The 24,466-nt window shown below is 42.4% G+C and overlaps 1 protein-coding gene across 2 annotated transcripts in view; it reads left to right on the top strand.

Annotated features, from left to right (window-relative positions):
- Positions 1-23,820, top strand: part of C8H1orf21 (chromosome 8 C1orf21 homolog) — a 108,655-nt gene extending 84,835 nt beyond the window's left edge. For both annotated transcript variants that reach the window (XM_035537403.2, XM_035537402.2), the window contains exons 4-6: positions 11,666-11,742; positions 16,059-16,119; positions 23,058-23,820. In XM_035537403.2, the coding sequence (XP_035393296.1) occupies positions 11,666-11,742; positions 16,059-16,119; positions 23,058-23,096 (177 nt within the window). In that variant the 3' untranslated portion in view covers positions 23,097-23,820. The remainder of the gene's footprint in view (positions 1-11,665; positions 11,743-16,058; positions 16,120-23,057) is intronic.
- The last annotated feature ends 646 nt before the right edge of the window (positions 23,821-24,466 follow it).

The following is a 24,466-nucleotide window of genomic DNA, read 5'->3' as shown; positions in this document are numbered from 1 at the left end:
TAAGCACCAAGCTTAGAAAGGATGGCGTTTTAAATGTCTTAGTAAAAGTTACATGATCCATTCACTGGGACTGATAAGCCTGCCTCTTGAAGGCCAAGTGTGCTGCTTGCTGGGTCTTGAGGTATGAATTCTTGTCTGTTCTTGGCAGTTTGCAGCATGTGCCTTTTTCCAGGGCTTCCCTTCCTAAAGAAAGGCCAAGGAAGGATTATACATCATTTCTGCTGAGGGTTGTTCAGAAGTTGCGAGTTCATCGCACAGAACAGAAAACCTGCTGTGGTGTTTGGCAGAACGCATATATAAGATCTGTAGAGCCCTGATAGCCATGTCTTGGCTGCTTTTCACTTTGCCAGAGACATGAACAAGCAAGAAATATTGATTACAGCATACTCGCATTGTGATTTCAAAGTAGATGTTGGTTATTAATGTTCTTAGCAGCAATCAGGGAAGGTTCTTCACCTGTTGCAGCTGCTCTGCTTTTATGTGGCTCATACTGTTATAAAAAGGCAGAGGTATTGTGGGGCTTCGGTGACTTTAATAAAATCTATTTTTGCTGTTAGGATCACTGATGTAGTATATGGCTTGAGTTAAAGTTCTCATCACATTGAGATTAAGCAAGTAGTTAATTAAGGGTAGGGAAGCAATTGATAATACTGCAACAACTGTAGTGAAAAATGGGACTATTTTCATACCAAACTCTTGTTTTCTCCTACTTTTCAGTACCATTCCTGTGAAATGTGCATTGGAGTACGCTTCTGACTCAGGCAGATAGCTTTCATGTTTGGCAATATTGCACCTCTTGGTAGTAACGTGGCAGTACATAATTTTCTGAACATTCCTGGGATGGGAAAACCCTATTAAATTTTAGAGGTGCTTTTATTATCATTGTACTTTCCTGGCTTGAAAAGAAAATAGAGTGTGTGTTAAAACTTGGCATCTGCAAATGGCTGAAAGTCAAATTGCAGAATTGAAAGCTGGTTTTGATTAGAAATAGGAAAATTGAAGATGATGTAAGAGTGAATGCTTTGGTTGCATGTGATTTTTGTTAATTTTAGGAAGACCTGTTGGGCTGTGAGTCATGGAACACACAGATATTTTACATTATAATCATGTGTTTGTACTAAAGCATTGTGGCTTGTTTGTTTGTTTGTTTGTTTTAGTAATCCAATGGTTGAGGCAGGAAGACAGATCATCCCTTACAGCTCTTTGGCTTGAGAGAGATCTTGAGCACCGTACCACAAATTTTAGGTACCCATTAGAGAAGTTGAGCTCAGTTTATTTCTCCTGCAGCATTTATTTGCCTCGTTTTTTCTGAAGTATGAATGCACAGTGTATAGGTGTCCCCTCCATATGTGGTAATAAAACTTAGGGACATGTCAGCTGTAAACCATGCTTTCCAGTAACAAAATGAGTACATCCTGAGAAGACTTACAGAAGTCAAAGAGGCTTGAACCAGTGCTGCCTCTGTTTTTGAAAGAGTTGGGCTCACAAACCCAAAATATGTGATCTGCCCTGTTTTTCAAAGCTAAGCATATTTTCTATTTTTAGGGAAACCTCGAAAGTAAAAATAGTTGGTGGAGCCACATGCAGCTTCCGTCCATTTGCTTAAGAGTCTCAGATAGGGCTGCTGCTAGCAGAGATACGCCGTCTCTGGATGTGCTGGGTTAACCTCACTGGTTTGAGATGTCACATAAAAACAGGAGCTTGTCTTGCTCTCACATGTGGCAAAACACATGATACAGCCTGACTTCAGTAAGGCTTTAAATACTGTGACTGAAATTGGAAGCACACTCTGTAGGAAAGATGTAGGCAGAAGGGAAAGAGCCCAGAGGGGAGTGACAAGGATAGGAGGTTTAGCAAACTTAAGCTGTAATGGAAGATGGAATTAATTGATTTGTTTAGCCTAAAATACAGAAGGAAATGCAAGTCACCTGATATATAAAAGGTTACTTTAAAAGGCATGACAGTCAGCTTTCCTCTATGATCGCAGGAATACAAGAAGACATTGGACAAAGATTTAAGCTAGGTAGTAGGAAAATGTCTGAACTTTCAGGGAAGTGGCACAATGACAGGCTTTTGAGAAAACCTGCAGTATTGGGGTTTGGAGAATGAGTTAGACAGAAATCCTTTGATGTGGTTTAGATATGTGCCCTCGGTTTATTCATACTCTGAAATGTCTTCCTTTAGTGCTGTTTGGTACCCTGGGAGGCTTTCAGGTGACTTACCGCTCCGTTTCACAATGCTTTCTCACATTTTGATCAAGGGACTGCTGACATTTGCTGGGCGCGTGGAGGATCCATCCCTGGCCAGGCTGATCTCGTATGGCGTACCAGACCTCCTCTCATGCTGCCGGTCTCTCCTGATGGAGCAGATGCCATCCCATGGCCATGCCACTGCTGGGACTTGCACATAGCAACCGCACTGTCAGCACTAATGTTTTACTAGACAAAAGAAGATTTGCTGTTTTCCAGCAAAAGAGGGCAGAGCTCATTTTGAGTCTTTTCTGTGCCCTCCCCTACCTGCGAGGCTTTGGGAAGAGGCAGTACAGAAAGTGAGCTGACGGGCACTTTAAAATCAAAGTGGATAATGAAGTGCTTCTTAGGCACACAGTCACTTAGTGACTCTTAAATATATGTTGGACATTGGTATTTTCAGGCCTGCAATTGGATTTTAAGGTAGCTCTTCACCCAGTATTGGTTTGGTTATCTGCCTCTAATCTGCAACATCTCAAGCATCCAAAGCTATTTTTGTTCATCTTGGATGGAATGTGTTGACTTTGTTGGTGCCCTGTTTTGCTAACACTGAGGAGACACACTTATTTATCTGCTCTTTTTCCAAGGAAACTTAGAGGAGGTAAACACCTAAAAACCCAGCTTCTGTTACTGAATGAAATAGCTTATAACATTTGTAAATGGCTTTTGATTTCTTTCATTCTGCTGTATATCATATCTGTTCTCAGTATTACTCTGAGATAAATTTGTTTGGAAAATCCGGGGAAAATCCATTCCTATACACCTGAGGACTGGAAGCTCAGTAAGTGAGCAGGCTGCTGTATTCATTGGGAAATGATAATTTTTTTTCTATTATTCAGAAGCAACAGCTAAACAAAACAATTAAAAGATTGTACAAAACATATGCATCAGTTTAAGGTTCCTCCTGCAGCCTTAATACTTCACATGTACGTCATAGTACATTTGTCACACTTAATAATATTCAAACTATTATGCCTATGTAGCAAGAACTATAACTCTGCTCTCTTGGGCCTTAAATTTTGCACCACTTACAAATTTTAGAATTAATGCAAATAATACAGACACTGAGAGGAGCACAATGCAGATATTGAAAATGTGTTCCAGTGATGGCATTTACATAACTGCAATCTACCAAAAATTTTAAAATTTTCACCTTGGACAGCGCTGGTAGTATGAGAGCTTATTGTGGGGAACTCTTGCTGTTTTGGAATATACATTAATGTGTTTTTATTCCCTTTGTCAGACACACAGCAAGTGGAAGATGTGGTTAGCAGCAGTGTCCGTTCTGCATCAGCCTGCCACATGCAGCATACGGTTTTCACATGTTTAGGAGCTGTGTTTGTCAGCGGTCTTGGCTGGCTTTGGCAGTGCAGGAAGATCTTAGGGTGTTGTGCGTGTGTGTGCCTGACTTGGAGGCACCTCTCAGGGAACTGCTTCTCCAGTGGGGGGTGTAGAGCATGTTCTGCAAACAGGCTGTTGAAGCTCAGTCTTGCCTCTGATGAAATTTTAGGTCCAGCTATTTAAAAATCCATGAAACAGCACATCTGGTTCTCTAGATATTTCTCTTGTATATCTTTGAAGGGCATAAAGTTCTTCAAAGCCATCCCAATAAAAAGCTCTGCAAAAATTGTAGTAGCAATAACCTTCTTGCCATTCCAGCAAAGTGCTTTATTCAAGAAATACTGGATACATACCCTGCTGCAGACAGGCTGCATAATACTCCAAGTTACTTCTAAGACTGTCTCCACTGTTTATTCCTGGCTATAAATGTTTTACAGACTTCACGCCATACCCTTGTTTCATAGTTAATGCCAGCTCTTTCCACATTACTACACTTGATGGCAAACTACTTTTGGGAGACATACATGAAAAATACGAGGGTATGAGTAATATATACATTTACTGTAAATAAGTGTATTTCTGTGAAAGCTTGTTGAGAGAGAGAGTAATTAATGACACAGGCTTAATAAGCAGTAAGTTAATTTTGAGCCAGTTTTTATTATCCAGGGTGGCTGTACAATCCAGAAGACTGACATACCCAGAAAAGAGCAAGGTTGGTTGTGCTTTTTGTTGCTAAGTACCCTAAAAACCTCTAAAGTTTTCTAAGGAGTCAATCTAATCTTGTAATTTGTCGACAATGTAGTTTTTAACTTTTATCCATCTATTTTTAATTTGCTAGATAAAACTTTCAACCATGCTGGTGTACCAAAGCCATTAAAGGTCTGATACATTAGGAGAGTTGGTGAGCAGGTCTCCTTTCTGGCTACAGCATTTTTTTCACAATATGTTTCAATGTAAGCAAATGTTCTTGATGCCCTGAAGCAATCCCATATCACCTTGATATCTGTTGTACACAACTGTGAGGGCCAATTTTCAGCCCCTTCCAAAGCTTAACAGGGGACGTTCCTCAACTTCATTTTGCAGACTGTTGCCCTCTGGAAATGGAGAACCAGGAAACCCTGATGTTTAGGGTGGTGTAAACCTCCTGTTACAGAACGGAGGCACTTTTCAAGTGATCACACTTCTGATCTTCTGTAAACGACACCTTGAAGTTTGAAGTTTGGCAATCTATCTGCAGAAAAGAACTTTGAGATAGAAATAAAAGTTCTTATTTTTCTGGACGTTTGTGTCACAAGCTGCGTAGAAAGGAGAGGATTCAAATGTGTAATCCCTGTGGAGGGGTGATATGACTGTGAAAGAGAACAGGATGGCAAGGTTCAGGTAAGAGTTTCTCAGGGGATTTACTGGTCATATTTATTTAACATTTATGTTCCTTATCAGTAATTTCATCTGTTTACCTCTCTTCATTTCCTGTCTTCATGCCAGCTTTTCCCATGTCTGCATTTCAGTTTGTCTTTAGCCTTCCTGGTATATGGTTACCCTACAAAATTCGTTGGAATTCCCATGACCAAATAGCCTCATGTTCATAGTGAGGGATGAGGAGTTGAAAAGCTGATGGGTAAGTTTAAAAACTTGTAGGTGTTAGATGTAGTAAATATTAATGCCCTTTGAAAACCCTTTAGTGATAGGAATTTCCCCCTTTTTTTTTTTTTTGTTCCTGCTCTTCAGTGATGCTATTCATCAAAGTTCAAAGACCAGTAACTTTGTCTGAGAGTGAACTGTATTGAGATATTACAGAAGTCCTTCATCTTTCTCCAGAGAGACCTCTTTGCTTTCTTTTTTTGTTTTTTTTTTTGTTTGTTTTTTCTTTTCAACTTTACATTTCTGGTTGGACTTTTCAGATTTGTTGCTATCCTGCAACCTGAGCTAAGCGTAAGAGGCACAGTAGGCTTTTCTCTAATAATTACCCCCTGGTTTTAACCTCTATAGGCATTTAAAAAAGCAACTACAAATTACTTACTTCACTAGTTGATCTTGCTTTCAATATGCAAACAACTGATCCAAGAAAAAAAGCGGGAGGGTGGCAGCCAGAGCAGAAAGCAGGCAACGTCAGGTAAGTTATCCTTGAAGAAGGAGATTAATACAGGGGAGCCAGTGGGGTGAGAACTGAAATGAGTCCAAACCTGCAGATAGAGCATGTTTGTTACCCTGCCTCCAGCCAGAACCACACTCTGCAAGTGCTTTGTTTGCTTGCTCTCTTGGAGGGTTAAATTAGGCTTTGTTCAAACTGCTCTCAGAGGTTGGAGCAAGGTCTTTTATTTATTTCAATTTTTTCTTTCTTCTGTCTGGTCTCCAGATTCATCCAGCCCTTGCAACCAATACTCTTCTGTAGCCTCATTTTATTCTTCCAAGTCACGCTTGCCCTGAATTGCTGTGTTGGCTTCTGCAGTAGGTTATCTGGTGATAGTATCTCCACGTGGATTGTATTTATTTTGTACAGGCACAACAACTGTTTCTCTTCTGTGCTTTGAAGGCCTGGGCTGAAAGCCACCAGCACTCAATGGAACAACTCTTGTTGACTTTAAATCAGACCTTGTTGAGCAAGATGAATAGGTGTATGCGTGCTTATAGGGTATCACTGACTGGTAAATAAACACTAAAAGAAGCATTTCTCAGATTACAGCATATGGACGACTTTCTGGTGGGCTGTAAAAAGCTGCTCAGGATTCACCCCATTTTTACCTGCTTTTATCACTTTTCAAGTAATTTTTAAATTTTTTGTGTTTTCAGAACCCCTTTCTTCCATTTTACATTTCAGGAGCTAGAGTCACTATAGTAAAATTTCCCCATAGTACCTGGCAAGTAGCAGCATGTTTCAGGATGAGGCCTCTGGAACAAATTTGAGGAAACCATGGACTGCTGATAAAAGCACAGGATTTCTCTCTGCCAAATACGAGTTGTGCTCCTGGCATCTGTGCAGGCTCCCTGCGTGTTGTTGGCTGGGCTTGTGGAATCATATTCTTTTCCAAAATAAATGCCCAGCTGTGTGTCTGTTTCTCCCTCCCCTGTCCATGCTTGAATGGCCACAATTTCAGCTTCAAGTCTTCAGCCTTCAGTTTCTCCCATTTTGTTAATTGGGAATAAAACTTAACAAACCTACTCCAAAAAAAAAAATGTTCTTATGTCCAGTTTATTAAAAAAGACCTTTTACAGGAGTAAGGCATCATGGGCAAGTCCCTCATTCTTAGTTGGGGAAATTTTGGCCTAACACTCAGTACAAGGTGCTCCCCAAAGCTGGGCTCCCTTGGCAGACAGCATTTTCTAGGAGCCTGTGGCAAGATGTGCGTCAGTAGTGGAGTCCAGCACCCATTGACTTGTGTCATGGTTGTGCCTTCAGGAGTCTACGTGACTGAATCCACGTTGTGAAATATCAGCAGTCACAGGCATCTGGGAGGTGTTTTGGAGATCAGGGGAGTTTGTGCCAATGTTTGCTTTTCTCATAACCAATGTTGATAGACTTACCGTGGAAAGGTATGAGGTCCTTCTAATGATGGGGATGATAACAGCTTTTTGAAGCATCTCCTCAACGTGAACATTGTCCCTTGTGACTTGGATAGGATCCCAAGAGGAGGAGGAGGGTGGGCTTTGTGTGTTAGCACTATCTGATGTACACACTCCGTGCCATGCCCTGACTTACTGTGAGTGTCCCCAGGACTCCCTTCTGGACCGCACAGGGTATGTATGTACACACATTATGGTAGGGATGATGTGATTTGTCTGGTGAATGGGATTAAAGAATAATTTTCTTCCCCTTTCACCAGCGTCAGAGATTTTTCAATGTTCAGTTTGCCCCGGCACTATAAAGTTAGCAAGTTATCCTAAATAACATTTTCAGACGGCTTTGCTTCCAAGTAACAGGAGAAAGAAGGAGGAGGCTCTGTTAGGCCTGTACAGACTTCCTGCAAATGGGGATATAAAAAGTCAATGCTTGCGTTTGTAGAGAGCAAGGAAACTCTTTGTAAAATCAGTAAAGTCTGTCCTTCTCCCATGTTCCCCCTCATTTATCAAGATAGTGCATATAAAATATCACTACCTGAGGCTGGTTCTTGTAACTGAGGGACGAAAAAATTGCTGAGCTGCCAGACTGAAATTTTACATCTCATCTTTCAGACTGTTTCTAACTGAGCCATTTGTTCTTTCTTTTCAACTACAATTATTTTGAAGAATAGTACGTTATAAAAACAGAAAAAAAAATCATTTTTTCCCTAAGTGATTTTAATGGTAAATTAAATAGCCCCAGAAACTAGTTTGAAAGCTGCTGCAGGCTGCTTTAAAGGAAAACATAATCTTGATATAAATCAGGAATGTTGTTTATAAGTATTTGAATAATTGTAAACTACCAATATTGAGTAAAATATGATCACTGTCTGTACCCTTTATGTTTCTATGGACTGTGTTTTAGTAGCAAAACATATGTTTACAGACAAGTGTATCTTAAAAACAGTACTAATTTTGGTGAATGTGCCATTTTCAGACATTGGTGACTCCATGGTACAGCTGCAAGTTGGATACTTCAGCCTTTTCTGAGTTGCAAAAATAATAGTGTTGAAACAAAGAAGCTCATTTTTCTTGCACTAAATTTTACTATTCTGTGTTTTTTCCCCGTTTGGTTGCATATTTGTTCAGTTATTGCAACATTGGAGAAAAACAACGAAAGACCAAAATGTGATTGCCGGTTAATGAAAATTATCCATTAGGTGGCGGAATTGCTAATTGTGTCTTTAATTATTTCTTTCTGGACAATTTCATCAATTAAGGAAAAAAAAAGCACATAAAATGATATGTAGTCTCTTCACTAAATATCTGAGAGCATCTCTGTATCAGCCCTACATTATTAAGCCCTGTGCTTGGTCATGAGTGTTCGAGTCAAGCAGAAAGACTGTTTGCAGCTTACTTGTGTCCATCTGTGGCAATCTGAGGAAGAAAAGAAAATGCCTAAAATGAAGCTCCCATGGCTTTGTAAGAGGGCAAGCATCAAGGGGAATGCTGACAGATACATAATTATAATGGCAGTAGTGGCTGTTGCTGTGTTAATAGCATCTGGCAGTGGAATCACTGCCATCTGCTAACACCCTGAAATTCTGAAATGGCACATTCTTTATGTAGAGATTAACAATAATTAACGAATCTATCAGATGAAATCACCTTGATTTGATGACAGCTTTACCCTGATAATGATTAATTGCAAAATAATGGGGAGTAAAATGTCCACTATTAGCGTTCTTACCACAGACTAGCTAATGCCCCTATCCAAGTACAGCATTCTGCAGGGCTTATTTTTAAAGTTGTGGTGAGAGGCAATATTTAATGCGTTTCCTTCAAATAATCCTTATAAGCAGAGCTAGATTAAAAGCTAAATTTTGCATATTAATTTCTACTTGCAGCAGATTAGGACTCTGAAAACACTTGCAGTTCTGCTGATGCATGGTAACTTATTCAGTGTTAATCACTGACTCACGTGCCTCAAAGACAGAGAAAATGAGTTTGAACTGAGAGAAGTGACACTTCAGCCCAGGTCAGGTCAGCCTCAAAGAGCAATCCGACTGCCTTAAACCATGTCGGGTTTGTCAGCTGGGTGTCATCGTGTTGTCTGTGAGATGTAACCTGTGGTTAATGTTGCTAAAACCCGTCGGTGCTTGATGCTGCCATTAAACAGCTTACTTGTGGAGGTGAATTACTTCAAAAAGTATTTTGAATTAAGCAGTGGGTTGGGCCTGGAAACATGGGGGGGATGAGGAAGACTTTGGTAGTAACTGTGAATGTGTGAGCTAGCTGAGCGTATGGCTCGTGGCTAACGAACCGGCTGGTTTTGCTCGAAATTAGAATCCAAAGCATTAATTTCTGATGAATCAGTTTCTCTTCAAAAGCAATAGGAAAAAAATATTCCATTTGTTTGTATTTTGAAGAATTATTTTTGAATATCTGTTTTTGTCAAAGTCCATATTTTGGTCAACGTAATGACCTATCAGTGCTGTAAATAAGAGCTATGAGCAAAGTACTGAGCCAGTTCAGGGGCTGGTTGGATTTCATTTTTCTCCTAATTCCTCTTCTTCTGTTTACTCCTGCTGAGGAGCAGATGGAAAAGGTGACATGTTCTTTGATTAAACAGAAGAATTGTAAGCAATAAATAATTGAGGTCTGTTAATTATCAGAAGCAATAGGAGGGGAAAGAATACTTTGCACTCTTGAAGTCAAGTAAACTCAAATTTTATTTCTATCTCCATGTGTAAGTCTGATAATATGGTAAATAACATTCTGGGCTCCACAGAGAGACGGCAATATGTATTTTTCTTGTGTCTGTCTATTTGTTCCTAAGTGACAGAAGTTTCTTTATACTGGGATTTGTGCTGATGCCAGCTACTGATAGAGCTGTGCTGATGCCAAACCACAAGTGGAGGTGTGGAAAGCTGGGTTTGTGTCACCCTGATTTATCACAGCTCCAGACGCGGGAGCTGTAAATCAGAGCTTCCCTTGCCTTTTAATGGAAGCAATGGATTCACAGTAGTCTTTTGGTGGAGAACAAATGAGCTGGCCGAGCAGACTTGCGGATAAAGGCTGGGCTTGCCTGGTGCGTGAGGCTGGAGTTCATCTGGCTCCTGGGTTTCATGTCCTCTTCCCCATGCAACCTACTTCTCTTATTTTGCTTGACAATGAGTTCACCGTGCATATAGAGAGTCATTCACAGCTAAAATTCAGAGATGCTTTGAAAGCAAATGGTTTCATCTTCTGTTCTGCTGTGTTGACTTTCTGTCACAGGATGCTGGGAGGGCAGTGGCTGAGGGAAGCAGGGATGTTTGGTAGGGCTGGGAAGGAAGGCTTGTTTCTCTCTCACTGTTATTTTCATGCAGGAATACTGTTTTCAGTTTGGGAGGATTAGAAGATATCCATTGAACAGTGTTAAATATGCTGAGGCAGTTGATGTTTACAGCCCTTGTAGAATTATTCATTAAAATATTAGCTGCTAGACAGCCTTTCTTTTTTTTTAATTCAGTGATTTAGTAGCCCTCTTATAAATCATGTTGTGTGATTCAGACATTCAAAGACTAAATAAGACAAAACAAAACTGTCAAAATTACCCACAAAAGCGCTAATTCTTGGTTTTACATTTCTTAAACTGTCACGGGCTTGATGCACTGAAGAAACGGAGAAGGATTTGTTTGGCGGGTGAGCTGTAAAGTTTAACTCAGCTCTCTTCCATCTGCACCGTCAGCTTTCCCTAACACACTGTGCTGATGTGAAAGGGGCTATATCCTGCTCCAAGTCTTCGCAGACAACAGAAGCATATGCACTTTGGTTCACAGCAACTTTTGGCACAAGAGCAAGGGGTACCTTGAAATGCTGGCTCTGGACTCAACTCTTTTCCCTCCCCATCGTTTTGTTTTGTTTTGTTGTGTTTTTAATGGTTCTGGTTCTCCACAAAGGACTCAATTGTGTGCTTGTCAATAAACATGTTCTGGTGGCCTTGCTTGGGCCCCTTATGTCCAGTTTCATGGCTGAGCCAGTAAAATCTGCCACTGATGTTCTCCTCTTTGCCAGAATATTTAACGTGGTTTCTCCCATATTTAATATATGCTTTCTCCCATACATCGTTCTCCACGCAATGCTCACGTCTCACCTTCATTCTGAGCAAACCTACAGGTCTGGGTGACTCTGGGGCTCTGCCTCGCTACCTTCAGGTGCTAATTAGTGGTGGTGTTCATATAGCTCTGTGAGGAGCATCCCCCGGTGCACGTGGACTGCAGGAGGGCCATTAGCCAGCGCAGCATTTGATGGCTGCAAATCCCCCAGGGACTCGCCCCATGACCCGGGGCTGTGCAGCAGTGAGCCCGCGTTTCACAGGATTGTAGCATCAATGGTTTTGCCTTTAATTTTGTTTTTTTTGGTGAGCTTTTCTCATTCGGTTGCACAGGTGGCTGGACCCGGCAGCATGTGACGCAATGATGCCAAATGCCTGTCATGCTTTGCTGCTTGATAAATACTGATGGTACCTCTACTGTGTTTTCTGTGTATTTCAGGAAAAAAGTGCCAGTTCAAATGTAAGACTTAAATCTAATAAAGAGATCCCAGGATTAGTACATCAACCCAGAGCAAAGTAAGTTCTCTCTCTTTTTTTTTTTCAATTTAATACAAATAAGTGCAAAATTAAAGAGGTATCTGTGAAATTCCCAGTTACTGCCAAGTACAAATCAATTGGTGGTTCCAACAGCCCTAAATCCATACCCACTTTAAATAAAACAGGTAAGAGCAAGGACACAGCTGTGTAGCATTGGTGCCGACATCCCTGCAGTGTCCTGTCCTTTGCATGGCTGAGATGTACCATACTGTGTTACTTCTCACCTTTCCATACAACTTAAGCATAAACAAAATTATATATGCACTGATGTTCGTAAATACTAGCAGTTAAGTTCCCAGGGAAGTTTTTGCTGTCTCTTGGCTTTGGTTATCAGATGTACAGCCTGACAAACCCCTGGGATAAGTAATGGCAAACTTTTCCATTTAAAATAGTGAAGTTGTTTCTCTAAAATTAGGGTTGATGTGCAGCTGAGGGTTTATCTAGTCCCTAGCCAGAGTTCTGTGCTGTGCCCTGGCTGAGATCAGTACATGTCGCATATGCCATGAAATATTTAGCTCCTGGGGTAGTAGTAGCTCCTTTCTTATCTAAATCACTGTTACATTTTAATCACTAATTGGGTTGAAAATAGCATATGGAGCCATATATCAGGTTCTTAACGAAGAGGTGATAAAGCTTTGCTGTTGAGTTTTGAACAATAGCAGAAGTGCTGTTCTTTATGCTCTGCCTTCAGGGCACTTATTAACTTAAACTTGCTGCATACCAAGTGCATTGTGTGCAGTTTCCAATCTGGAAACTTCAGTAATTTCCTAATGAACTGACAGTGTAATTCAGCCTCCTTTCAAACAGAAGAAATGAGTGCTTCAGTTGTAATTGCAAAGAAGTTCACAGCAAGGAGGTGGAGGTAAAATCACCCTTCAGCAAAACTGTGTTTCATTACTGTCACCTGATTCTTCCCAGCAGGGTCAGAGGTGCATTTAAGTGCTTTGATACTGAGGCACAGTCATCTTCCTCTGTGACTGCCAGTGTAAATCAGCCTGGGCCAAAAGAAGAGACATTTCTTTTCATGGGTCGCCTTCTCTGGTGCACCCAAGGCAGAAGGATTGTGTGGGTTCAGGGACACCATTCTATCCTCAGACTCCAATCTTAAAAGTTCCTGCAGAAAACAGAACTGACTTTCATTCACCAAACAGCACCTTCCTGAAAATAATACTTTGGCAAAGGTAAATAATCTGTAACATTCCTGAAAAAGCAAAGGAAGCTTCTAGGAGAATTGCAGAATGTAACATTAGGTTGTTGGGTAAAACACTCACTGTTTGCCCAAGCCTCTGCTGTTTACCCAATACACTGTTCATGTGTACCATTGGATTTGTCTTTGTGAAGTAGGTACATGTGTTTGAGTTCCTAATCACCAAGTCAGCAAATATCTGTTACCATGTGCACATTTGTTTTTTTTAGGTTTATAATCTGAAAACCAGGAAAATTCGGACTGCAAAGGGGAAGGTAGCATTGTGTGGGAAAGGGCTATTTAGCTAAAAGAGCAGAAATAAACGCAGAAATGATGTTTCTTGGAGGACCCTTCTTGCAGAATGAGTGTTATTTCAAAACAAAAAGTAGACTATGTAGCAGAGGAAGATTGCAAGGGCTCTTCCCATACATAGGAGGATTCAGATTTCTACATCTGGAGCCCTGGACTCAAAAAACAACATGTGTAGGGAACCCGTAGACCAAGGCCAACGAGCTGGTCCTCCCTCTTCATGATGGGTGCCAATACCTGCCGGAACCTCCTTCATCCCTGCACCATGCCTTGAGCTCTCAGGCACTTGCTCATCCTCAAAAACGACTCTGCTGACATCTTTGGCAAGCTACATGATAGAGTACGTTTCATTGAGGACTCTTGAGACATGTTAGAAACTGATGGTGTAACGGTGCCTGAAGCATAAAATGAAAGAAGTGGAATTTCATACCATTTTTACCCTGCTAGGAATCCCATGTTTTCGTAAAATGTGTTCCATCAGCCTGCCATGAAACATCTGAAGGAGCACTCACATGCCTTCTGATGTGCTTGTTAGAAAATAATGAGTTCCACATTTCTATTTGGGGAAATTATTTTCTTCTGAAGGAATGCCCAAAAATTCTGCTTAGATTCAGTGGTTTTCTGTCTCTTAAAGTTATTCATTAACACTGTCAGTTCCCTGCTAAAGATTTTATAATTTCACACAGCTCCTCAAAACAAACACGCTGTCAGCATTTGTGTGTTGCATCTCTCAAATAGCACGGCAGTCTTACTGCGCAGCTAAACTTTTCAGATCATGGCCTACCCCCAGTGGGACTTTTGATGTATATGGCAGTGCAATACTTTTTTTGCCCCCTCCATTTAATTTCCTTTCAAATTATGGTTGATGTGAGTTGCAACAGTATCATCTCATTTCACTAGAAACTGGGCTTGTGCTGTTGCAAAGGCAAGAGTATGTTTCCAGTGCTCTCTCTGTCTCATGAAGTGCAGCAAGTGCTGTGCTAGGAGGTGGGTGCTTTCCCTCCCTGCCATACTCTGCAGGTCCTGCAGGGCCTCTGCTGGGGCTAAATTCCTGCATCTTCTTATAAATTGGATATACCAGAGTCACACCTGGGCTCATGCTAACGCTGCCTTCTATCTGCTTAGGAATCTTTGTGTTTCAGTTGTCAGACCGAGAAGTCGCTACGGGGCAGCAGCCTTTGCCAACAACTGTTTCTGTCCAATAGTAATGCTTGGAGGACTGAATTCTGCAGTCTGCTGGGTTTTCTAAATGTAGGGTTTTTTTCAACTGCTTCTAAGAATTATTTTATCATCTGTAAAGTGAATGGGTCTCCAGGGCTGGGAGCTTGCCTGCCCTGGGAGAGGTGGACTGCCCCTCTCTGAGTCACCCGAATGGGCAAGTGACAGGGTATGCTGCCCCATACAAGCACTTTTTCCCTATCTCAGGTGGAGGGAAATGCAGATAGCTGGAGACAAAAACTCCAACAGCCACTGAAAGGTGAATTGTTCCCTCTCCTGAATCAGCAGCTTTTGGTTTTAATGCAACTTCTGAGACCTTCTCTTGTGAACTGAGCCTCTGTTTATGTCCAGCATAGGTATATCATTGTATATGTTCATCCTGATAGTGAGTGAAGTATGAATGCTGAGCTTTTTAGGACAGTGCAGTGAGCTGTTGGTCATTTGGGAGAAGTATTAACTCATTACAGCTGAAAGGATCGTACCGAAGGAGAGGAGTCTGAGATGGGACTTCAGCAAGCTGAACCAGCTTTTAGTGTTGAAGAAAAGCTCCAAAAGCTGTGTGTCTTTCTGACCATTTGGCAGCACTGCTATCACGGGCACCAGTCTCCCATCCTTCCTTTTTTCTCCTCCTTTTTCATCCTGCATTCAGTACCTGGCATTTCTCTGCAGATCCTATGTGCCAGGCACCCCAGACTCTCTTTGCTGCATTTACAGAGGATGCTCCACCTTCACATTGCAGAAGGGATATCGTTATTTCAGACAAGAGGCTCTTATCACCCTGTAACTTAAATAGAGCAGACACACACCAAATCCCATCTGTTCGACATCCTTGTCTTTGTCTTTCTCATTCTTTCCTTTGTGTCTGACTTTCCTCTATTTTGGGATTGCAGGTCCCCCTTGGGGAAGGGTTTTTTTGTCCTGTGCCACCATCAGCATTTTACAGACCACCAGAAACAGTCTTTTGCAGCCAATCACTAATGCAAAACCCCATCACTAACCCCTAAACCTCTTGGTGCTGCAAAATTAATTGAAGTGAATGATCTGCTGGGTCTGCAGGGTCACCCAGCCTGAGCTTGAAGCCATACATGGGTACTTGAAGCAAGAGCCCAGCCGTAGCAGTGCAGGAAGGTCTTCAAGAGCAAGGCTGTAATTTAGACCTTAATTTCACATTGCAGACATCTAATTTTGTGCTGGTGAAGCTGGTAGTCTGCAAAACTTTGTCCTGACACAAAGGGACAAGCCCAAGGAAAGGTAGCAGGCTGGTAAGTTTCTGTAATCAGCCTGAAAAAGGGAATAGTTTCCTCTGGATGCACACAGGTCCTAGTTACCATCCCAAGTCTAGCACACATACACAAAACCAAATGCAGTAATTTTTCTGGGCAAACCTTAGATTAACCCAAGAAAAGAGGAGGGGGGAGGGGAAAATTAAAAAAATGTCATTGTAGACCAAAGTATTAAGTGATTTATTTTCCACAGTGGTAAAAACTTACAGTGAGGTTCCTTGACAGTTCTGGACTACAGTGTCAGCATTTTAAATTGGGAAAAGTCCTGTTGGTACTGATACTCTGCCTTTGTCTTTCAGCATGCACATCTCTGAAAGCCAACAAGAATTCTTCAGAATGCTTGATGAAAAAATTGAAAAGGTAAGGAACAATACAGTAAACATCCATTTTCTTGCTTGCTGTCCCAAGCAGTGGACAGGCAGGTTTCCCAGCTCCACGGGGAGGAGAAGTGGACAGCATCCACGTCCTCCAGTACTTGAAGAGACTCTGGTCTGAGATCCCCCATACCACTCGTTGTTTATAAAGTTCTAAGTCTTTTAAATGAAAATCCCAGCTTCTTTATTTATTGTTAGAGAATCATTATACCACAACACAGATGGGAACTTTAGGAACTGAGACTTTAGGAATTAAATGGGCTATTTGGATCATATTGCATGTCTACAACAGAAGTTAGAAGTGAGATTTCAACTCTTGTTTACACCTTGAGCTGATGTTATACTCTTTACGCTTCATATTTTGGAGTGGCATACATTATTTAATACGTGGTATGAAATATTTGATTCCCCAGTTTGATTGAAGTAATTTGTACTACTGAATTGTAAAGAAGGAGGGAAATTTTTACTTGGATGACTCTGAATTTCTGCCATTTTTGCCCACACTCCTGATCTTAGGAGCTGGAGTGCTACGGTGGGCAAATCCCTCCTTTGTCTCAAGCAACTAATTTGTTATGCTACTCTAAAAAAAATACTTACAAGAGTAAAAAATGAGATTAAAAAGAAAGAGTATGTGATGAGAAGTTAGGAGTTTGTAGATTCCTGAGAAGAATATATACTAGTATAAATATATATACCAGTATTTCACAGGAGAAGGATTTTGCTTAACTTGTGACATTTCTATAAATGCATTTAAAAATAAAATTTATACATATCTGCAATAGAGCTACATCTCCTATGAACAAATGCATTCACCCTATAAATACTTAGCTGCTTTTTCTGTACATCATCACCTTCCATAATGTCAAACACAGAATCTCCAGTGAAATGGATTTTCCAAAGATGTGTCTTATCTACAGACCAGACCATCTGATGACTGTATCTAATTATGAATTCAGGTTAGTTTTGTTTTCTAGATTTGTTTCAGGGCAGTAATACCATTCATTTGCCAGCTGCCACTTTTGAGATGCAGTTGACCGTGTCTCCTTGCTGTTTGGATCATGCTCTCAGCTCCTTGCAGGTGTTCTCCAGGGCTCTTATACTGATTTATCATATAGATCCGGAGACTGTCTATTAAGATGAAATATATAGTTTTGTCTGTGAAAGAGACAAGACAGCTCCTTTGCATTTCAAGCTTCTGACATCTGATGAAATTGGCAGGGGTTAATGCACAGCTGAACATGGGATCTGCTGTGTATGGGGTCCTCCTGTGCCTGAGGAAATTGTCTTCATAAGAGAAGTTTGTTTTCTAATTAGTCTTTGCCAGCAATATATTGTTTTTGTAGGTATCTGCCACAAGTGCCAAAAAGATCAGAAAATACTAGTTTTGTTTGATTCCTAAACAGCTTTCTGAGCCCCTTCTCCATGGAAATGAAGGACAGCAGTGGAACAATTAAAAGAATTAAATCACTGAGCAACTCACTAATTTCAGCTGAAATAGGCAGCAGAAGTGGGGGGGCTGCCTGTGGTTGACGAGGGCCCAAACCATGTTGTAATGTTAATTTGGTAACCGTGGCCGTGTGTAGCACAATTTGTAACGGAGACATGCTGTCAGTCGCTGACGCTGCAGGCTGTGTCTGCAGAAACCTTACGGTCAGAAGGAAAATATCCCTCAACTTGCATTGAAAACCTGACGGGTGCTGGGTCATTTAATAGAAATGAGTTACAACAATTGTAACATGCACAGTAAGAATTATAGGGAAGATTAAAAGTGCGTTTTGGATTTAGCAAAGGGAAGGCTGGCTGAAATAATTTTTTTTTAATCCAAGTGTGAATTCCGAAGGACACAAGCTGATGTTTTAGCAACTGAAAACAAAGTGTTTATGAGTCCTGGAGGTCAAAATATCCTTAAGGAAATGATCTGAAGAATTTCTCTGAGACAAAGTTCATCTCCTGTCGGTACTCCACATGTGCTGTTTTGCTGGCTGCACGTATTGGTATGGCAAAGCTGAATACACTTCTGCAAACGTAACCCAAAGGTAAAAATCGGACTGTCACACCCAGTGCATGAAGCTTCTGCCTACCAAAATTCAATGTCAAAACACTGTGAAACATTCGTGGGGAGACGTCTGTTAGCATCTCTGTTTGAGTGTCTGTCCTTGAGAGAAGAGCTAGGGCTGAACTTGCATTATGGAACTTCATGTAATTGTGATAATTAAAGCCATAGGATTTGTGGGGAAAAAAGAAATCCTAAAATAAAGTTTGGTGGTGAATGCTGAGCTATGAATACGTTCAGCTACATTTTGGTTCTGCTTGAGTCAACTGGACCTTTTTCCGATAATCTCAGGGGTGCCAGAATTTGGAAAACAAGCAAACAAGCAACAAAACAAAAAAAAACAACAATGGAAGAAAGCCTGATGAGAAAGGCAGGATTATAAAGTGGGAGGATCGGAGTAGCTGGGTAGAGTTAAGGAGTTGACAGCACAGGAAACAGTAGTTCTGGAATTCATTTAATCCCCGACAGACCACGGAGCGCTTCTCATGGCAGTGTTCCAGCGGCATAGCAACATGCATCCAAACAGGCAATTAAAAAGCTGAATGAATAAATGGCGAGGGGCTGTGCGGCTCTGTGTTTTCAGCCAATGGACATGGTGAGGGTCTGGTGGCAAACGGTGAACACAGCTTCTGCTTGACCAAAAGCTGGGTGTGCAAAGCATCAGGAGAGAAGAGGAGAAGGAATTAACAGGTCACCTGTGAGCAGCACCAGAGCTGGGACCTAGGGTGAAAGCTGGCTTACGTAGGAATGCTGCCAGCATCTGCCAGGAGCTGCATCAAGACCTCCTGGGGTTTTCATGTCATTTGAAACTCATGTTGCTGCGAGTATAGTCATGGGCTTTACTTTCGGATATGGAATGGCACACCATACAAAGAGTTCAGGAAGAGAACAAAGCAGGTACAGGCAGCGGTAAGGAGGCAGCTTATCTGCGGACAGCTTTAGTGTAATTTTTTGAAAATTTGGCTTGCCTGAAATCACGTTCCAGCAGATGACAACAGCAAGGCGAGAGCCTCCCTGATTAAGTGGGAAAGGTAAGGATCAGAAGTAGAAGTGGTTCGCCTGAGCTGAGCCATCAAGGCACAGCCGCCACACCAGAGACCCGAGGAGGTGCAGAGCAGCCTCCAGGTCCCTCGCAAAGCTACAGCAGCCACCGGACCTCCTCCCCCTCTTCTTCCTTCTCCTCTGAGAGGGGAGAGCAGAGGATGAAGCATTTGCCCTGGTTTTGCAGGAAAGAAGTGTAAGGACTTTTTTTTTAATTACCTAAATTCACACACTTGTCTTAAGATGCTGAAGGTCATCCTCCAAAACTGAAAGTTGGATTGTGGAACCGCAGGGGAGGAAGACTGGATTTCTCAGGAATTACCTGGACTTGGATGCGTATGCTGCTATCTCGTCTTCCTTGACATAGTTCATTTACACTCTGAATCATTAAAACTTCTTTAATGGCCTGTACTAGTTAGAATGATGGCCCATCCATTCCAGTTATTAGCCGGTGTTCAGGGTAGGAAGAGAAACTGCCAAAGGGCTCAAGTGGGTTTGTGCACTGGGATGTGTCTGCCCAACCACAATGTTGCTGCTTTTCGGGGGGCTGTTGCCTTCCCCTGTTTCTTCTCCTCCTTCCTAACATGCAGCTGCTCCCCCAGAAGCACACCGTCCCTTAGGTCTGCACTCAGGTGCTGCTTGTGCCCTTTGTTTCTGCTGCAGAACTTATCCCCAACTGCTCCTTCTTGGTCTCTGTTTTGGTTTCTCCAGAGGACCTTTGCAGCTTTGCAGGCCAGCTCACCATTTCAAGTCGTTTCACCAGCCCTACCACAGTAATTTCCCATCTCAAGCACAGCAAGCCTCTAACTGATCGCAGGTGCCAACACTCCAGGTATCATCAACTCCAGCATCTATCAAACGTCCTCCAAAACAATGGGTCCAGGAAGGCAAAAATGGACATTTTTTTACATGTTTTGCTGGACTGGGGCCACAGTGCTCAGCAGGACCAAAGCGCTGCCAGGCAGGAGCTGGAGGCCTCTCCTGGCTTTCTTCTGAGGAGCACCAAGAGGAGTCCCTGTGCATCACATCTACAGTGCAACAACGGAAGGCAGCAGCATCAAGATGCCTTCTTCTTCCTCTGATCTTCTTAGGAACACAAACTTTGTTGTTACTGATAACAAAAAAAAAAAAAAAAACTAGGGAATAAGCTTTAGACAAAAACTTTTACCCTAAAAACAAAACAGAAGTCCTCTTAAGACAAAACCCACGTGCAAGTAAAATTGCTTATTCTGCATGCAAGCTGCCAGGCTGCCTTGCCCTCACTCTGGTGTTGTTCTTGGCTGCCATAAACCAAAAGTGCCTTTTTTTCCACTTGGCTTTTAAGCAGAGCTTTGCTCCACCTCAAGCCATGGGAAGAGCACAGCGATTGGGGTGGCTGCAGGAGCTGTTCTGGTTCCTCCGTCCCGCACTGAGTCCTCTGCCTTCCCACCAGCTGGTGCATCAGCTGGAGGCCGGCCTGGCGCCTGCCTGCCATGCCGGAGCAAGCGAAACGTGCCAACGGCAGCCTTGAGGCATTTCTCTGCAACAAAAATGCAATTTTAGTCTGTAGCGTAGCACTGCGTTGTGGGGGGTGGGGGGGAGCTCTCCGTCCTGCCTTCGGACACCATCGTAATGTGGGCACTGAGTTAGGTGGTTGGGGTCCCTCCGTGCAGAGCCTGGGGGGTGCGAGGCCTGCACCTCACACTTCAGGAAGGCCCAGGAGGTGCCGCTGGTGTTTCACCCAGCGTTTTCCGCTCCTCCCCTTTTGGACTGTGGCACGCTGCCCACATGTGTTAGGTGGAAGGAGCCGGCTGGCGGCAGGCTCGGCGGCAGCCCAGCGACCACCGAGGGACATGGCCTTGAAGGCCACCTCCTAGACATCGACATGGCTCCTTCCCCAAGGGTGCAGAAATGGGACTGGAGCATCTGGTGGCAGCAGCCTGGCTTCTGCCAGCACCCAAGGAGAGGTGGCATCTCTGCGGCACGGCGGGGCCTTGCTCAGCACCCTGGGCTTCAGCTTCTTTCCTTCCTCTTCTGGAGCAGCGTGCTCCATTGTCAGGGTCTGAACCGGAAAGCAGAACAGCGGGAGGAATGGGAAGGAAGAAAAGTAAGACGGCTCTCAGTAGTTTGGGCCTGCTTGAGCACTGGTGGTCATTCATGCAGGGCATGCTGGGGAGTGATGGGCAGCAGGGGACCAGATGGGTGAATCTGCTGGACACACCCCAAGCGGCAGCCATTCATCGCCTCTAATGGCCTTCACAGCTCTGAAGCGTGTTGGACACAGCCTTCGTCGTCACCAGATTAGTATCCAAATGCATCGTGGTCCCCAGCACAGAGAAAACCAATGGATTTGGCCACTCTGAAGTATTTCTGCATCCCATCAGCAACTCTTTTTTCCTGAATCAAACCTTCTACTTAAAAAATGCATTTCTTTGTTTCTTCCTGCATCAGTGACTGCTGAATTGAAATTAAGGCTGATTAGTCTCCTGGGATTTTTTTGTCATACTAAGAAAGCCCTCTGACTAATCGTGCTGAGCTGTGTGGGTGCTGTGGACATGAGCGGGACATGGAGTGAGATGAAGGGGGGGACCCTCCAGCAAGGTGAGCTCTGCAACCCCAGCATCGTCAGTGGTATTTTTCATTGCAGAGGATTTTATTTACCAACCTTTGTTCCTGGCTGGTACCCTACACCAGTTGTGCATCCCAGGTAAATTGCATCAAGATGCATTTTTCCCTTTTCATTTTTCCTTCTTTTCTTTTGTCTTCCTCTTTCCAGACAGCACAGTCAACCATTTTAATTTGTGGGTCGGCTTGGTATCCCTGGTATTAGTAGAGTTTCACCTGTTTTACCATGGTTGAATTGGTCCCTTCTGCTTACAGAGAATTGAGCTTTTACACTTTCGGCAGGTCTGAGACTCTCACATTTGTCCTCTCCTTCTTTGCCTGTCTGTTGCTCGGCCTCTGGGATGTTTTACACAGGCACTAGGGTGACCCAACCCAGCACACAGGACCAAAGGGAAGCCATCCAGCTGTTGAGATTTTCAATACCAGATTTTGAAGCCGTTGTTTTACTCAGGCTATCTTGGGTGGTTTGTGCATTCAAAAGCTCAGCTCCAGCTGTGCAGAGCAATGAGGACAGCAGGTGCCGTCAACCCCTGTTTTTGTCGCTTTGCAAGAAACAGCTTGTGCAGGACAAAATACATCTTCTGCCGACCTTCCAAGGGTGATGCCCAGGTAGATGCTGCTGCAAGTCTTGCATTTTGAATGAGACAGAAAATGTAGCACACCTAGTCTCTACAAAACCCATGGTTTTTGAAGCTTAGCCTGTTTTCCTCCATTTTGCAAGCATAATTTCAGTATGAATAGTGTCTTTTGCTCTTATGTTAAGGTCTTGCTCAGGTTATCAGATGAAGTATCCTTCTTCACAGCAGCTGACAGCCGCTTCACAGCATCCTTCTTCACAGCAGCATATGATTATGCACTTTGTTGCTTCTGCATAGGAGATTATGTTCTAGTGATGACTCTGTAAGGTTGTATACATCAAGGCGTGTTTTTACATAAAATAGTTTTGTAAATCAGTGTTGGACTCCCCTGAGCTTCAGTATGGGGAATGAAAATAATGAGATTCACGGTGACAGAAAGGGAGTGACTTCCTATCCTGGTTTCATGCAGATCTTCCAGAAATGGTTGTAGGAGTTCTGCAAACTCCATTGCCTGTTTTTCAGTTTCTCCCTAGCTCTGAACTTAAGTGTCCTTGTTTCACAGACCTGAAATACATTATTTGTAAGTATTATTTGCTATTTTTATCTTCAGTTAGTGATTTACAAAATACCTGGCTTTTTTCCTTACAGGGTCGTGATTATTGTTCAGAAGAGGAAGATGTCACATAGTGCCAATTCTGCCAATCAAACCAGGAATACTACTGTGTAAATAGATTACAACCCAGTTGACACCTTTTGGAAGTCTTCTAGAGCGAACAGCACTACATAACAGAAGAAGATCATTTCCACATTATATGCTCCATTCAGTTACAGTGTTTCTTAATGAACAGATGAGGAATATTGCTAAGAACTCGTAAGGAACTGTTTTTGTTGCTGCTAGTTAAAACTTGTTGCAACTTTTCACTTTCTCTGTGTCCAGATACGCAGCAAATCCTTAAAGTTAATCTGAAAGACGTTGTTGATTTTATTAAGGCTTCTGGCCTGTTTTCTATCTAATAAGGTAGTGTTATACAAAGCTTCCATAAGTGAACATTCAAGCATCTGAGAACACCCTTAAGCTGTCTGTCAGTCCGCGTACGGGCTGGAGTGCTTATTAATGCTGGTGATTTCAAGCTTTGGAGATGGGATGTTTTGCCATGGCAGGCCTTGTTTCTCTGCTCAGAAGAAAGCTGAGAAACTATTATCCATTAAAAGCATGTTATCACTGAAATACTGGAAGTGATGCAGGAGCGGGAATTTGTATTTTAAGAGGAAAAGAGTTTCATTTAATAGGTATCTTAATCAAGGACTAAGCTTGCAGTATTGGCTTTGCTGAGCACGAATGGGAGTGTGATCACAATCATTTTGAATCTCTTTTTTTCTAAGAAAATAAACATTTTACTGTTTTTATGTATTCTTGTCTTTTACCATTCATGCAACACAATGTTCTAAGAGCCTGGGAACAGGCAAGGCAAAACCAACCCTTCACATTTCTGACTCTGTGGATCTGATCTTTTAAAGCAGCTCTGTGTCAATTGGGGGTATCTGTTGCATGTCCTGTAGAGTTTATTTTTCCATATTATACAGAGAGGATGCTATCTTCTCAAAAGCAGATGTAATATTTTTAACAAATACTGTCATGAGTAAAAAAAAAAAAAACTCAAGGAAAAAAAGACACCTTTTGTATTTATTCTTTAAGAAGAGATTGTTACCTGTGCCAATGTTTATTCTCCATACTATGACACCGTGTGAGTGCCAGGTCTGTCCTGCATCCCAAGCAGAAACTCTCAGTGAATCTTCGGGGTGTAGGTTTCAGTAGCGTATTGATGTCAGTGCACTGTGTGGGACTGTGTATGTCGAATAGACCATGAGACTGCATTTATAGCGTCATTTCTGATGTGCCAGATGTCAGCTTTGGGCACGCAACCCAAAACCCTTTAAAGTACTCCATTTTTCACTGGCCTAGTTCTCAGGGTCTTTTGCAAACCAGATTCTCTTAAAGTTTTTCAACTGAGTCTCTCAAAGATCCCTTCTGACTTCTAAAAATCTCTAAAATATTA

Source organism: Cygnus atratus, chromosome 8 (genome assembly GCF_013377495.2).
Source record: "Cygnus atratus isolate AKBS03 ecotype Queensland, Australia chromosome 8, CAtr_DNAZoo_HiC_assembly, whole genome shotgun sequence".
Classification (NCBI taxonomy): Eukaryota; Metazoa; Chordata; class Aves; order Anseriformes; family Anatidae; genus Cygnus; species Cygnus atratus.
The sequence above is the reverse complement of the archived record's forward strand: the minus strand, read 5'-3'. Positions and strand labels throughout refer to the sequence as shown.